Below are 15,121 nucleotides of genomic sequence, written 5' to 3' on the forward strand. Positions count from 1 at the left end.
GTTATAGCGAAATGATTTATTCGGGCATTTAAAAAATAACAGCACCACCGTTCAGCTCCAGTGCTTCTGCAGATGTTAATGGAGTGAATTGATTGAACCCAGTTTTTAGAGCTGTGTACATCCTGGGATTCAAAGTGAGTAATTTTCTTCCTGTGTGTGATTTTTTTTTAAATGAAGGTATGTAATGACCTTAAATTGAGTTAGAAAGTTACATTTATTTCTTTCATTCTTAGTTTTGTTTCTCGTTGGTTTTCTCTTTGGTCGTTCCCATACACAGTTTACAGGTTTGTTTTAAAACGGTACTAAATTGATGCATGTAGCTCTCCATTCAACCAAGTATGTTTACATTTTTATCAGCTTATTAGTTCCTGGCAGGTTCTCGGGCTCGTTTTCTACATTTGGTCTGTTGTAATCAGCTCCACTGATTACATCTATCCACAGAGGACCTTTCAACATGACACGGCCACATGTTTTTCACTATACTACAGTACTACACTTTACAAAATAAGATAAACAAACAAACAAAAACAAAACTATGTGGGTCGATGTAGATAAGATATATTTTATTTCCCCATATTTTGTAATTTAAAAAGAGCCTAGCAGAAGAGTACTATAGCTCAATATAATAGAAGACAGTATGATAGAAGGTAACAACTACTGTGAAATTGATATACAAAATAAAGTAAAACAAGTAGAAATATAAATAAAAGAAACCACATCCACATTACAAGGAGCTGCTCAGCCATGGAAACCGATGCCTTATAAAGCATACAAAATGCATTGTTTAAAATATTTCACCTTTAGAACGATCCATTTATTTAAATTGTTTATTTTCCTTCTGCAGAGTCACTTGTAATTTAGATTTTACACACGTTTTTTTCATCGCTAAGTGACTTTCCATGCACAGCATCAGATAAATGCGTTCATTTGATTTTGCTGTTTTTCATTAAAGCAAACAACCTTTTGTTCAGATTGTGTACCTCAATTCTTTTGTTCTCTATTACGGCAAAATGCAAACCATTTTTGTATGCATTTCGTTTTGTGTTGTCTTACTGGCTGATTTGTAAATCTGAGCAACTAGCTATGCAAAATAAAAAAATTAAAAATGTAATATGTTATATAAATACAGACTCCTACAAATAAATCTTTTGGTTACGTTTTTGATTGCTTAATTGACGGCCTTATTTGATGTTTGGTATTTGCATGAAGAAAAGAAAACACTAAAATGGACTGTTGTGTTATAAAATGCATTTATGCTTTATGTGTGTAAGGTGTTTATTTTACACATATCAAAAATAAAACTAAGAAAGACATTTGGTGGTTTTACTGTTAAATTACATTAGCAAAGACTAACTAGCTCTTCCATCACTCCCTTTCCTTGATCTGAGAGTCGGGTGCCAGGATCGTTCACCACCTGAAAGAGGAAGGCTGAGGCGGATGTTGGATATGAAATCACTTCCTGCTCGGGGTCTGAATATAGTCGTGATTCGGTAAAGAGAGGATGTTTACATATTGGGCTGCTGGCCTGACACAATAGGAACAGCTCAGAGCATCTTTGTGGCATGACGGCAAGCATTGTTGTGCAGAAATGTTCTTTCTCTCTCAGTCTCAGAGTAAAGTTCCACTTAGTCCTTATTGTCCTGCTGCATGCTGGGATATGTGTGTTCCTATTTTGCTGGGAAAAATGTAGCTTTCTGGAGGCTGATGCCTCAGAGGATGAACATTGCCTTTCACTATCTCTGTTTATCTACTTGTTGTGCGCCATGTTTGTCAGAATTTTTCCTTGAGGGTCGACTGTGAGAGGTTTTTGCTTATCTTTAGTGATGTTCGTATCTACGCCAGGATGAAGCTAATTTCGGTTTATCATGAAATAATTATTCATTCATTGCAGCTTGAAAATATTTGCAAGCCAACAAAAAACCCAGCTCACTCCTGCAGGGATCCAGAGAATAATGTCACACATATGGTGCAGTAGTACAAGCCTGAGAGCAGGTGTTCCATGTTATCTGTGGAGAATTGACTCTGCTCTCCTGGCTCATTCACGTTTCTCTGTGAGCTGCTCAGTTTATATATGAACATGAAATGTGGACGGAAGAAGACACACACAGACACAGTTGGTTTGAGTTTGAGTGTTTTGGGTGATTTTTTCCCATATTTTAATGTATCAAGGAAAGCAAAACAAGACCCCAGCAGGTGACTGCCATACATCACAGCACCAAGGCAAGAGATGTAATCTATAATAACAGTGATGTTAGCATCAGCAAAGGAAGATGTCATGTTAGGTCATTTGATGTTGGCTTTTTTTAAATTTTTATTTCTTTTTTTTTTAATTTTTAACTATGTTGTCTGAACTGCTGAAAACATTACAATGTCAAATCTTAAGTAGGTCGACCACTGAAACCAGTGGTTTTAACTGTTAAAAAACCCTCAATCCAATTACTCTCTTTCATTTAGTGTACTTGCTAAAAATGTTCATATTTCATAATTCATTCTTAAAACTGATAATAAAGTGCACTTTCAGTAATGCTTAAGTTTTTCACATTAAGGAAATCTAATGTTATTACTGCCGTAAATCACCAAAACTATCTTTTCAAACCATCTTTTCATGTATTTCACATTAGTGTGGACCACTGTGAAGTAAAAGACAAAAAACAAACAGGAGATCCTCGGTCATTTAATGTTTTATCTATCGACAAAGGAAGACATTTTCTGTAATGTCTGTCTCTGTAGGTTGTAAAGTGACGATGACAGCCAATCTCGTGATGCAATCTATTCTTAAAGATTTAAACGTTACACTTCCTGCTGTAAAATGCACTCACTAATCACCTAATGCTAGCCTGGCTGTGGAGGCCTGTCATGTTCAAGAAAACAGTTTGAGATGATTTGAGCTTTTTGATATACAGTGTGTTAGCCTGCTGGAAGGACCCATCAGAAGATGGGTACACCGTGGTCATAAAGGGATACAAAAACACTACTGATTAATTGTGGTGTTTAAACAGTTTCCAGCTTGTAGTAGAGGGCCGGAAATGTGCCATAAGAATATCCCCCCATACCATTATGGTATTAGTTTAGCAGAATGGAGCCATGCTTTCATGTTGTTTATGCCAAATTCTCACCGTACCGTCCAAATGTTAAAGCAGAAAGTAGTTGATCAGTAGTAGCTCATCAGACCAGGCAACATTTTTCCATTCTTCTAGTGGCTCAAGAGTTGGGAGTTTGCCTTGTAATCGGAAGGTTGCCGGTTCGAGCCCCGGCTCCAACAGTCTTGATCGTTGTGTCCTTGGGCAAAACACTTGACCCGTTGCCTACTGGTGGTGGTCAGAGGGCCCGGTGGCGCCAGTGTCCGGCAGCCTCGCCTCTGCCATTGCGCCCTAGGGTGGCTGTGGCTACAATGTAGCTTGCCATCACCAGTGTGTGAATGTGTGTGTGAATGGGTGGATGACTGGATGTGTAAAGCGCTTTGGGGTCCTTAGGGACTAGTAAAGCGCTATATAAATACAGGCCATTTAGTGCTCATCTTCTGTTAGTCTTTGAGAGTTGTAGCCTCAGTTTAAGCTAACGGTTTGACAGTTTGGTGTTTGACATCCTTGGCATATACTGTGAATACTGTCTGTCAACTTTTAAAAATCCAGTTTTATCCCTAGCAATACACCCATCAAATCTGATGCAGTTTTTATTCTTAGCATTCTGATCATTAAATAACATAAAACGCAAGTATCTATGATCTGTGCACAGAGTTTGTGTGGCTTAGATTTTTGACTTTTGGCTTATTCTACACTGTTTGCCCATTTTACTTACCAAATTCATCACTGTGTTAAAACTAAATTCAGCTCCCTAAGTAAGGATTAATCGTATTCTTCTAAATTTATTTATTATTTTCGAGATCAGGGTGGATAATCTCAACTTATTTTAAGAGCAAGCAGTGCCATTAATCTTTCCAATAGTAGTGAGTAGAGGTCAGGATCAAGGTATTTGTGCCGGTCCAGGAAAAAGCAGCAAACCCTGCAACAGCACAACAGGAATGAGGAATGTTTAGCCTGTAGAGGGAGCTGTAATCTACACAAACTCTCACATACAAGTCTCCAGATAAGCATGTAGCTGATCATTGGTGAGCTCCCTCTCCTGCAGCACCACCATCAGGTGGAAGAAACTGCAAAGAGGCAGTCTGCACTCTTTTCAGCATATCATCGATCAGTTTTGTGGAAATTATTTGAAAGAGATGTTTTAATAAATGCTTTGGCATCACCAGCAATACAAAATACAATCCTTCTGAGGATTTTACTTACAATTTAGCCAAAAAGCATGTTCATTAAATTGCATTTTTCCTTGATTAATCAGCAAAAACAGATGATGTTGCTTAGCTCTGAGCTCTCATGTAGAACACATTGGCAATCAAAATGTGTTACACAGACTTTTAAAATAAACTGTTCTACTTTTGAGTGGATTTATTCCAGTGTCTGATTATCATGATGCAATAAATGCGGCTCTAAGTGCCCACTACGCGTGACTCATTTTTTTGGTATTGCAGATCCCATGTCTATTTTTGTTTCCCCTTCTGTTTCTCCTCTAGTTTCCATTATCACACACTGCAACATGAAAGCGGTGAACCCCTCGTGGTGGCGGTAAGCCTGATTTTCTCACTGTTCACTTCACAGGAATTTGCTTTCAGCCGGGTTCGATTCTTTAAGTTCAGCCACAGCTATCGCTGTGAGGGGGGTTAAGGCGAGGGTTAGATGAGGTGAAAAGAGAGGGGAGTGGGGGGTCAGTGTGAGGTTGCAGTAGTGCTATTTACAGTGGGATTAGAGGTTGACCCGTCTCCTCTGTTCTTCCCTCTGAAGCTCTGATGCTTTGGGGGACAGAACAACAGCACCCATGAGAAACTGGTGGGAATAAAAGAGGAGAAAGGACTTCTAATCTGTTACTAACTGGTAACAGCAAAGTTATTTTAAAACGAGTCATATATTTTTACTCTGCAAAGTTATTCTTTCCCACTTGATGGCTGTTGAGAAGGTGCCCGATTTGTCAAGCGCTGGAGTCAGAGAGGGGAAATCCTGTAGCTTAGCAAACATAATGAATACAGTCATAGTTAAAGAAGCCCTATCTAAACTTGGTAAAGTGCTCTCAACCCACCTCCACCAAGGCCAGTGTGCTATTACTTTTAAAAGCATCTTAATCTAAATAGATTTGTTCAATGGAAGTAGCACAGGTTAACCTCTGGTTAATTTAGCTTGTTTAGCAATTGTTGCAGTAATAGGAGCACATTTATATCAATTTATGAAAGGCAGCCCTCTCACAGTTGACTACCTTGAAGGACGTTTGCAGCTGATCTGCAGAATCAGGGAACTCTTAGTGTTTCCTGTCAAGTTAATTGATAAAAACAAGGAAAGCAGCACAAATATATCATTGTTCCGTGTTAATTTTCCAGCTGTTGTGCTGGTAAACACAAATGATCTATCCACCATAAATCCCACGTGTGGTCCAACTAGACCCCACAGTGGAGCTAGTCCTGGTTTTGCTGGTTAGTTTAACTTTTTGGGATAATTATATCATTTCTTTCTATTTTTGCCTATGCATGCACATCCCACAGTGGATTTTAAGTCATATTTTAAAATTTGTCTTAAACCAGTAAATAATTTTAGATTCAAAGGGTTTTACAGAGGTATTGCATTTACTGTTTGGGAGTTCCACTCGAAATGACGTAACTGCAGAGCTGCTTGACAGGCAGCTTCAAGGCCACGCAGGGTCTGTTTTCTCAATATTTCATCACAAGCAGATAACAGATCTGGAGAAAGATGTGAAGGTGAATCCAACTGTCAAACTGGAGGCTATCGTTCTGCTTATTTATTTATTTTTTCATTTATTTGTTTTTTAAAAAAAATATATAGTGGCTAGTAGTGTCCTACCATTTCTCAAGCATTGCATTGTAGGTTTAAACCATTTCACTTCCTGTCATGTGGGACTTAGTCAAGCCTAATCTGTTCATTATTATAAATACCCTTAATCAGTTATGTTTGCACATCTGAAAGCTGCAATAACAATAATGATTGTTAATATACCAGCAGAGTGAAAACATATTGTGACCATTTTAAAATTAAGCTGCAAAAAATGATCCAGGTTACACTCTTCCCAATCAGGCCTTGCACTAGTTGTCTTAACGTGCTAAAAACATTTATGTCAAGCTGAGGCAGGAGGCGACCTTATAGGACATGAAATTTACATTATCTGCACATTGTTTAAGCAGGTAAAATCACATCACATAGTCATCACCATGCAGAAATACCAAGAATGGAGTTGTGAACATTGGATAAATCAAAATTCTGGTTGAATACTGTCAGCAATTTTTTTTAAAATGATATTTCTTTTAAAAAATAAAGCCAGCCATGTGTGACAGAACTCTTCGGGCTGTAAGTAATGTAGTATGGTGAAAAGTCAGGGCATATTGCTTTCTTTCTCTGATTTAAAAGGGCTTTTAGAGAACAAATACTTCATAAGACCCAACGTCCCTTTTTGCAAATATTCAGGGAAATTATTTTGATCTGTATCAAAATAATTGGGCTTTTTTTAAGCCTGCAAATCTTTGCATGTCATTGCAAAAAGACATAAAGAATTCTATCAATCAAGCTGTCGTGTATGTAAATGATCTGTTTGGATCTAATTGTTTGTAAAAATAGTGGCAAATATATGTTAGAATATATGTTTATATGATAGGCAAAAAAAACAGTAATGGTGGAAATAGCTAGTTAACTCATGAATTTCACTTTATGTTATGACATCTAGACACATTTTTGAGACATTTAAAGATGATAAAATGGTTAGGGCTAGGAAGCACCCTAACTGTGGTCTATCTTTAGCAAGATTTGAATTCATAATTTAAGCCCATAAACATGTCCTTCTTTGCTTTGTGATTTGAGGAAACACAACACCAGGAGAAGGAAACTAAACTGACTGCTTGGAAGACGAAAAGACAAACGACTGACAGGGAAGGACAGATGAAAGTATGCAGAACAGGGGCACAGAGGTAATCCAGAACTGAGAAACAGAATAAAAGTGTAGGATGAGAGAGAGAGAGAGAGAGAGAGAGAGAGAGAGAGAGAGAGAGAGGACAACAAGAGGTTTAAAAAAAGAAAAAAGAAAACCACATTTTCCTTAAATTTCCAGAGACTTAGCCAATTAAAAAAAAAAGAAAAGCTAAAACAACATGTTGAGTGTTTTTGTTCCAGCTTCTACTGTTCATACCGGCTATTACGAGGTCCCTGTCAGTGTAAATGATGGTGGAGAAAATCCACAGAGCTGTAGTGCAAATACGAAACTGGAAAACTAAATCTGGAAAACAACTGGCTTTAAAGTTTCATGATACGCTATTGATTTGACCAAGTCAAAGCAGTGATGCCTCACACTGGTTTAGGATAAACTTTGAAAGTGAAAGTTGCTTATATAAACTTTTATTAAAATGGATCTGGAAACCCATCTTTTAACATTTAATGTGAAGACGTGGCATCAAATTCCTTATCTTTCTGTAGTTCACTGCTCTTCCTGCTCCCAGAATAGCTAACAAGCCAGTCTAAACATCTATTTAAGCAACATAATTTATATAGATAGAATCATTATTTACAGCAGAAAAAAATACTTAACTTTATTGAACATCGTCTTTCTCTCCCAAGTCCTTGTTAATAAATTATTTAATATTTATTCTATTTTGAGTGTTAATTTCTTGAAGGAAGAATATGTTGGTTTAAAAGACCCATTTCCTACTTAAAAGGAGTAGAACTGGCAACAATCCTTACTGATGAACTAACCCTAGACAGAGATGTAATTGATTGTCTTACCATTATTTGGGCTTTTATTTGAAATATGATCAGTTTATTTTAATTAAAAGGCCAGATAGGTTTAAATTTGTTGTAATTAGACCATTACATAGTCAACCTTTGTTTGATTCAGATGCCTTAGATGGTCATAGACCAATTTCTCACCTTTTTTTAATTGCAAAAATTCACGAGTTGTTTTGTGATCACATCAATGGTTTATTTGAAGACTTCCAGCCACGGTTTAACATTCTAATTACACGACTGCCTTAACACTACATTAAATTGATTAATAGACTCAACTGGCCTATCTCAAATTCTAAATGAGCCCATCCATCATCTTAATCACACTCTCAGTCTTGTCATGACACATGGTAGAGAAATGGAAATCCTTCTTTTGTCTAAGAATTTCTTAATAACCTATTATCAGACTTTTCTGAAAACTGTGTGAGATGCTTCTAGTTCATCCAAAACACCACAGCCAGAGCGCTACCCATGACTATCCAGACACTCTTTTTTTATAAGATTGTATTTAAAACTTTCTTTTTCCATAAAGTTTTTAGTCAGGGTAGATTAGGTGACCCCTCCTTTAGTTATGTCAGATGCTGTTAAACTGTCTTCTCTCTCCTATAGTTTGTTTTTTGTCCTCTCTATTTCTATGCTCTTCTTTTTCTCCTGCCAGTCTGATCACCATGGTAGTGTGCAGATACTACCATGGTGATCAGACTGGCACTGGAGTGCAGATAGATGCTGAGTGCTCAGCTCTTTGAGGATCAGGATCAAAAAGACATCAGACCACCTTCTTCCTTAGGTCCACCTGAGGCCTTTGTTTCATTATAGCAGAACCAGAGCTGTCATATTTATACAATTAAAAATAAATATCAGTGCAAAGATTGTTGTATTGTTTCTTTTTTATTTATGTAAAATGTTATATTACGTATACATGAATAGCTTACAATTCATTTTGTAAGTACCAGAATTAGTAAAAAAAAAGAAAAAAAAAAGAGTTTGGATGTTAAACAGATGTTTTTACTGGACAAATGGCTCCGTCAGAAGTTCAGTGAATTTTGCAATAATTTTGAATGGTCTTTCAAAACTGTCATATCCTGATTTAGTCTGCAGCTGAGGTCAGTGATTTTCCTCCATAACTGTTATGCTGTGGGAAATGTTTGTGTTTGGCAATGCTCTCCACCTAAAGACCAGCTTCACAATACACAAGACAACAAAACAATATATAGTATATATAAAATATGGCGGCCTCTCCTTGGTACCAAAACTATCCTGATTGTTGACAAGTCCAATGTGACCTGGGGATATTTGGCTTACTGTAACATATTGTAAATAAAGACCTAATGTGAAACCATGGAGGAGCTTTATGAGCACAATTCCAAAGACCACATAGTGTGGAAGAATATTGTAAAACACAAATATTTAAAAATTAAAAAAAAAAAAAAGAAAGAAAGAAAAAAAAAAGGAGTGCACGTCCCTGCAGGAGTCACTGACTGCAACATCCGGACCTGGGAGAGGCAGACGTCACGCGCGAATTGTCAATCCTGCCGAAAATAGATAAGGAGAAGAAGACGCAACCTCACCTTTGGACCCATGACAACCGCAGCGCCACCTTCGCCAGCTGACTGTATCGAGTTCACTCACTCCGCTCACAGGCTCCTTGCTTTTGTCTTTTTCCTACTCTGTTTTATGAAGCGGTGACATTTGTGAGAAATGAAGCCGAGTACGCGGCACATCCTGCTGCTGTGGATGCTGGTGTGCTCCGGCACGACGCAGGCGATAGAGCCGATTAGCACCACCATAGCTGTCGGCATGGCCGCGGCTCTCACCGGGATTTTAGCTAGGTATCAGAACATTTTTTACTATTTCCACGAGTGCTGCCGACCAGAGTGGATTTCTTTCAACAAGACAGGTAGCATACCCACCAAACACACCTGAACCTATTCTGAACTGCACACAAACAACACCCCAACTGTCGCTAACTGCCGCTTTAACGTTAGCTGAGCGGGGGATGTGCTACATGATAAGCTAGCGATACGACTAGTTTATTGGTATAAACATGTATAGTACTTTTCTTTTCTTGTCTTTTTGCATCTTTAAACTTGATAAACATTTTTTTGCCTGCTGAGCGTAGAGCGACGCATTTGTCACGTGTTCGTGACGAATAAGGAAGTTCTGCGTTGTAGAGCAAGAAGCTAGTTGGTTTACATGTTTAGCACGGTATCACCGTGGTGCTATGACTATTTTGCCACAGAAAACGACTCATATCCGAAATTAGTTAGTTTTAACGATGAGAGCGAGACACGTATATGTTCTTTTGCATATTTTTTTGACTGTCGGCGTGCTAGTTAACGCATTTGATCCGATCACAACAACAGTGGTTATCGGTATAGGCGCGACTCTAGGGCGGACTATCTACAATTACTTTCGCGAAAGCTGCGATTCCAAATGGATCGCCTTCAATGCGACAGGTGAGCAGGTGCCCCGTGCAGTGTAAACATAATAGCTCTGTGCACATGGTTTGTTTGACCTCGATTAAAAGTGCAGGCAGCTGTAACGTTAATTAGTTACGTTATCGTACGGCGCCGACGTTACAGTGCTATCGGTGTGGCTTATTTTAACCCTCGAAACTGAAAGCTAACTATCAGAGTAAAAGACTTTTAGATCACCTTTCAGCAGTGAACATTATGTAGACCCATCGGGTAACCTGATCTAAACCAAAGACCGCCACTGCTGCCTCTTTAAATTCGTGAAAGGACTGAAGGAGCTCACTGTAGATGTGTATAAATGTGCTGTGAATGTTTACATTAACTTTTTATCAGCCTGTAAAATGATGGAAATGTTTGCTTATGTTTGACACCACTGTTCTAGGTAGTCTTAACTGCTCATCTCGTCTCCGTGCAGTGTATGATTAAGAGGGTGTTCTAAATGAAGTTCTTCTAAAAGGCACGATGTTAGCCATTTTTTATCCTCCAAGCTGGTCAGCTTGAGGATCTGGGAGCATCTTAAAGTACTTTGGTCACATGAACCATAAACCTAGTTGCAGCTGGAGTTTGATTCAGACCTTTTATGGCCATAATACAAATTTAATTATCCATCCGCCTTCACAGCTTATCCAATGGAGAATTGGAGGTTACCCAAGCTGTCAGTGCACTTAATTAAATTTTTTTAAAGTATTTATTCAAATTTTTATCCATTCTATTTTTTAACCATTTGATCAGTTACTCTTTCTTGCGCACAAAGTTTGTACTGTCCTGTCAGGTACTTGTTGATATATCTTTCCACTAACTACATGAACATATGAACTTATAAATGGTTTATGATAATGAAGAAGGTGAGACTTTTAGCAGCCCTACTGCTGTGGCTAAGGAATACAAGAAAATAGTTTTAGACTCATACATTTAGCCGTTAATTCCTTTGACATTCTGCTGTGTAGGTCTCCGAAATGACCTGGATACCAAACTCTTTGGGCAGCACATCGCTTCACGCATCCTCTTAAAAGCTGTGAGTGGATTCATGAGCAATGAGAACCCGAAGAAGCCCCTGGTGCTCTCCCTGCACGGATGGACGGGCACAGGGAAGAACTTTGTCAGTAAGCTGATTGCTGAAAACATTTACAAGGAGGGAATGGACAGCAGCTTCGTTCATGTGTTCACATCCACACTTCACTTTCCACATCAAAGTCAAAGTGCATGCTATAAGGTACGGAGAGCCACGCATTTAGCTTTTGATTGAAACCCAGTGGTCTTGCTCTGTTTGGTCCGATTTATTCTGCTGCCTCTCTCTCCTCAGTCTCAGTTACAGCAGTGGATCAAAGGCAACGTCACAAACTGCGAACGCTCCATGTTCATTTTTGACGAGATGGACAAGATGCATCCCGGCTTGATCGACAGCATCAAGCCCTACCTGGACTACTATGTCAAGCTGGACGGAGTTTCTTACCGCAAATCAATCTTCATCTTTCTCAGGTGAAAAGCTGAATGCATTTCCACAGGACTAAGTCACTTTAAGCAGGTTCTGTATCTGTGTGGGTGTTGCACAGTGCATGTGAACAGCAATGCTCCTACTCCTCAAAAACACATTTGGAAAGAAGTTTCTGAGATGGTAATGGCTAATGGGCTCTTATTGTCTTATTGTTGTTATTAAATCAACTGAATATGAGCAGTGCTGTCCACAAAAAAAAAATCCCTAGCAGTATAAGGAGTGTGCTATACTTATTCTCAACAATGAAGTAAATAAAGGTATAAAGGCTGTGAGTGATAACAGACAGTTGAACGCTAAATCTTATGTTTCTAATCTTTGTCATAGCAATGCTGGAGGGGAGAGCATTATACAGACGGCGTTAGATTTCTGGAAACAAGGGCGAGATCGAGAAGAGATTGAGCTCAAAGACCTGGAAACATCGCTCTCTCTGTCAGTGTTCAACAACAACCAAAGTGAGTGTAAACGACACTAATATTTCTGCCATTATCCTTTATAAATGAGTAACTGCTCCACATGGAAATCTTTGTTCCAGGTGGCTTTTATCGTACGAATTTGATAGACAAGAACCTGGTGGACTTCTTCGTCCCTTTCTTGCCTCTGGAGTACCGACACGTCGTCCAGTGCGCCATGGCCGAGATGAAAGCCAGAGACATCAAGCCAAACCAGGACGTGGCAGACATGGTGGCCAGAGATTTAGTGTATTTCCCCAAATCTGAGAGGGTTTTCTCTGTGAAAGGCTGCAAGACGATAGAGAGCAAGTTGGACTACTACACATAATGTCAGCATCTGATGGATGCCGGGCTTGGTCACTATGTGCACTTTTTTTCCCCCGAGGAAAACACTCAGCCAAAAGACTAAAGAGCTGACTCAAGAGGTCTTTGTGACAGTTTCTGTGTCTGGCCTTGTGGTCATGGAGATTATATCAGGAGGCCTTCTGTAGTGTTACATGTCACTCGCACTGAATGAAGGGCTGATGAAGAGCGCAGTGCCAGCTGAATGAAACATTAATAAGAATGAAATACTTTCCATTGCAACTGATCAAGGAGCTTGATGTCTGCTTTTATGTCGCAAGAATCTCAAAGAGAGATTTTCCTGAGAGCTTCTTGGTTATTAAGGGTGTCCTTCAGTCAGTGAAACTGTCACTGTGGTGCATTTGTTTTTATGAATGTGTAATGCATCCATATAGATTACTGGAAAACACCTGCCTTACTACTTAATTTTAAATTCTTTTTAGTACTTTTAAAGTTAGGTTTGTTTTTTTTTGTTTTTGTTTTTTTTCCCCCCCACTGGTCCACTGTACATGTAATTAAGTCAAAGGAGGACTTTGTAGGTGAGATCATCACAGTGAAGCTGTTATAGAAAAGGATTACTGTGCAGTCCAAAAAGTAATGACGCAGAATAGTTTTACATGTGTCATATTAAAATTAACATTTGCAAAACATGTGTGCTACTGTTAATGTCTTAAATTAGCTTCATGTGATTCATTGCAAATATATTATATATGATAATATATTATGAATATGTTTGTAATGCATGAATATAATCTTACTTGAAAGGACACCACAGACTTTTTTTTTTTCTTTTCTCATCACTGGAGCTGCAATTGGGATTTTTATTATTATTGTTTTGGTTTTTTTTTTTTTTGATAATTCAAAAATGTGGTTGTATGTGACTGGTTATCTTATTTTGATTTAAAAAAAAAAAAAAAAAGTAAAAAATGATTCCCCTCATAGCACAATACTGTCTGGGAAAGGAAGGGCAGGGAGCATGAGAGCATACACTTGTGTTATCGTGGCACTTTCCACAGGAGGAAATGATCTGCTGGTTCCCCCAAGTCTGACACTTTGTTGGGTTTTGAAAACATTTCAAGGATCTTTTTCATATTCTGCACAGCTGTTTATGGCTTCCTCTGACTCTGAGAAAATTGGTGCTTATGGAAACTTACCTTACCAAGCTTCTTGGCTGTAAACACCACCAGAGTAGCAATGCACAAATAAAATATCCAGTTTTCTTTGTGGGATTGTTTTTTTTTTTTTGTTTTTTTTTCCCCCAACATTTGGTTAGAACATAGGCACATAGCAGGACACAGTGGTATACAGGTTATATAAGGAGTATCTGAAAGCCATGCGGAAACAAATTAAAATAGCTAAATGTTAATTGTTACAGTACTCGTTATTAAAAAAGAAAAAACGTTAGTGGTTAAGCCGTCTACTTGCAAGGTCTTTATGAAGTCGTCATTCCTTAATGAAAGTGGTTTGACTTTTTTAAAGCAGGGGGTCTAAGCCATGAGTTGCATAATAATCAAACAACTTGCAAAACCTGACTGTGCAAAGTCTAAATGAGTGAACCTGTCTGAGTGAAGAGGAGCGTAACTTGATATACATTCAAGTACGACCTTGCTCTTGTGCCAATATAAAGTCTAGTAAAATGTGAAGCTAAAAACACATTACAGAGCAAAAATCATTGTTTTATTGAAAAAATTAAGCACTGCAAAAGTAAAGTGTGATGTCAACAGTTTGAGGAATATTAACTAAGCTTTATGATGCATATGTGCAACTTTATATTGCAACAGACAAAATTTCAGAGTTCAAAGTATATGTGTCCCATTTCGTGTACTAGAGACAGACTAATAGTGAGTTTTGAAATTAATCTTTATTTATGGGCATTATTTTATTTCAGGATAAAACAGTATAGTTTGATTTATCTGAGAATAAAGTTGAAATGTGGAGATTAACAGTGTTTTTTCAAGTCAAACAACTTTATTCTCAAAATACAATTTTGGGTTCTTATCTCAGTCTCTACACCACCACAACAGGTTTTAAATCAATCGCCTTTAACTTAAATTCAAGGGATTTTACAGAAGTATTGCTGTTCTAGAATTTCAGCCATTTTTCTACAAGGTCTCTCATTTCCAGAGGCTCAAAAGCAACTGGACAACTGACTGACAGGCAGTTTCATATTCCGGTAAAGCCTGTCCCTTTGTTTTTCCATGACATTTATGGAATTGATTCTATACACTGAATTTACATTTGGTATCTTCTAGCTGGAGCTCTCAATATGAGGTCCAAAGACATGTTAATGCAAAAGAAGGACGCCCTCATGTTTCTATGATGCTTTTCAACAGCAAAGGGATCCTGTTGCTAGTGCTTAATTATTATCTACCATACACTGCTGTAAACTAAGCAGTTTGTACGACGTTAAAGCGTCATGAACACATAGCACTCATATGTCTGATTATAGCTGTGATCTGGCTTTATGTAACAGCCCGTCAGGATCCCACACAGTCCTCCTTTGTTGAACACAGTATCTGAACCCTCAATATTATC

The 15,121-nt window shown here is 38.2% G+C and overlaps 1 protein-coding gene across 2 annotated transcripts; it reads left to right on the plus strand.

Annotated features, from left to right (window-relative positions):
• The first annotated feature begins 9,359 nt into the window (after window positions 1–9,359).
• On the plus strand, window positions 9,360–13,810 carry tor1 (torsin family 1). 2 transcript variants are annotated; one of them, XM_040007238.1, is made up of 5 exons: window positions 9,360–9,723; window positions 11,248–11,513; window positions 11,604–11,779; window positions 12,120–12,247; window positions 12,328–13,810. In XM_040007238.1, exons 1-5 carry the CDS (start codon window positions 9,525–9,527, stop codon window positions 12,570–12,572), a joined length of 1,014 nt encoding a protein of 337 aa, XP_039863172.1. In that variant the 5' UTR covers window positions 9,360–9,524; the 3' UTR covers window positions 12,573–13,810. The 2 variants fall into 2 exon arrangements, with proteins under 2 accessions (XP_039863172.1, XP_039863173.1); XM_040007239.1 differs by lacking the exon at window positions 9,360–9,723 and adding an exon at window positions 9,803–10,282.
• Window positions 13,811–15,121: the final 1,311 nt, after the last annotated feature.

This window comes from Simochromis diagramma, unplaced genomic scaffold (genome assembly GCF_900408965.1).
Source record: "Simochromis diagramma unplaced genomic scaffold, fSimDia1.1 OVJJ01000682.1, whole genome shotgun sequence".
NCBI classification, from domain to species: Eukaryota; Metazoa; Chordata; class Actinopteri; order Cichliformes; family Cichlidae; genus Simochromis; species Simochromis diagramma.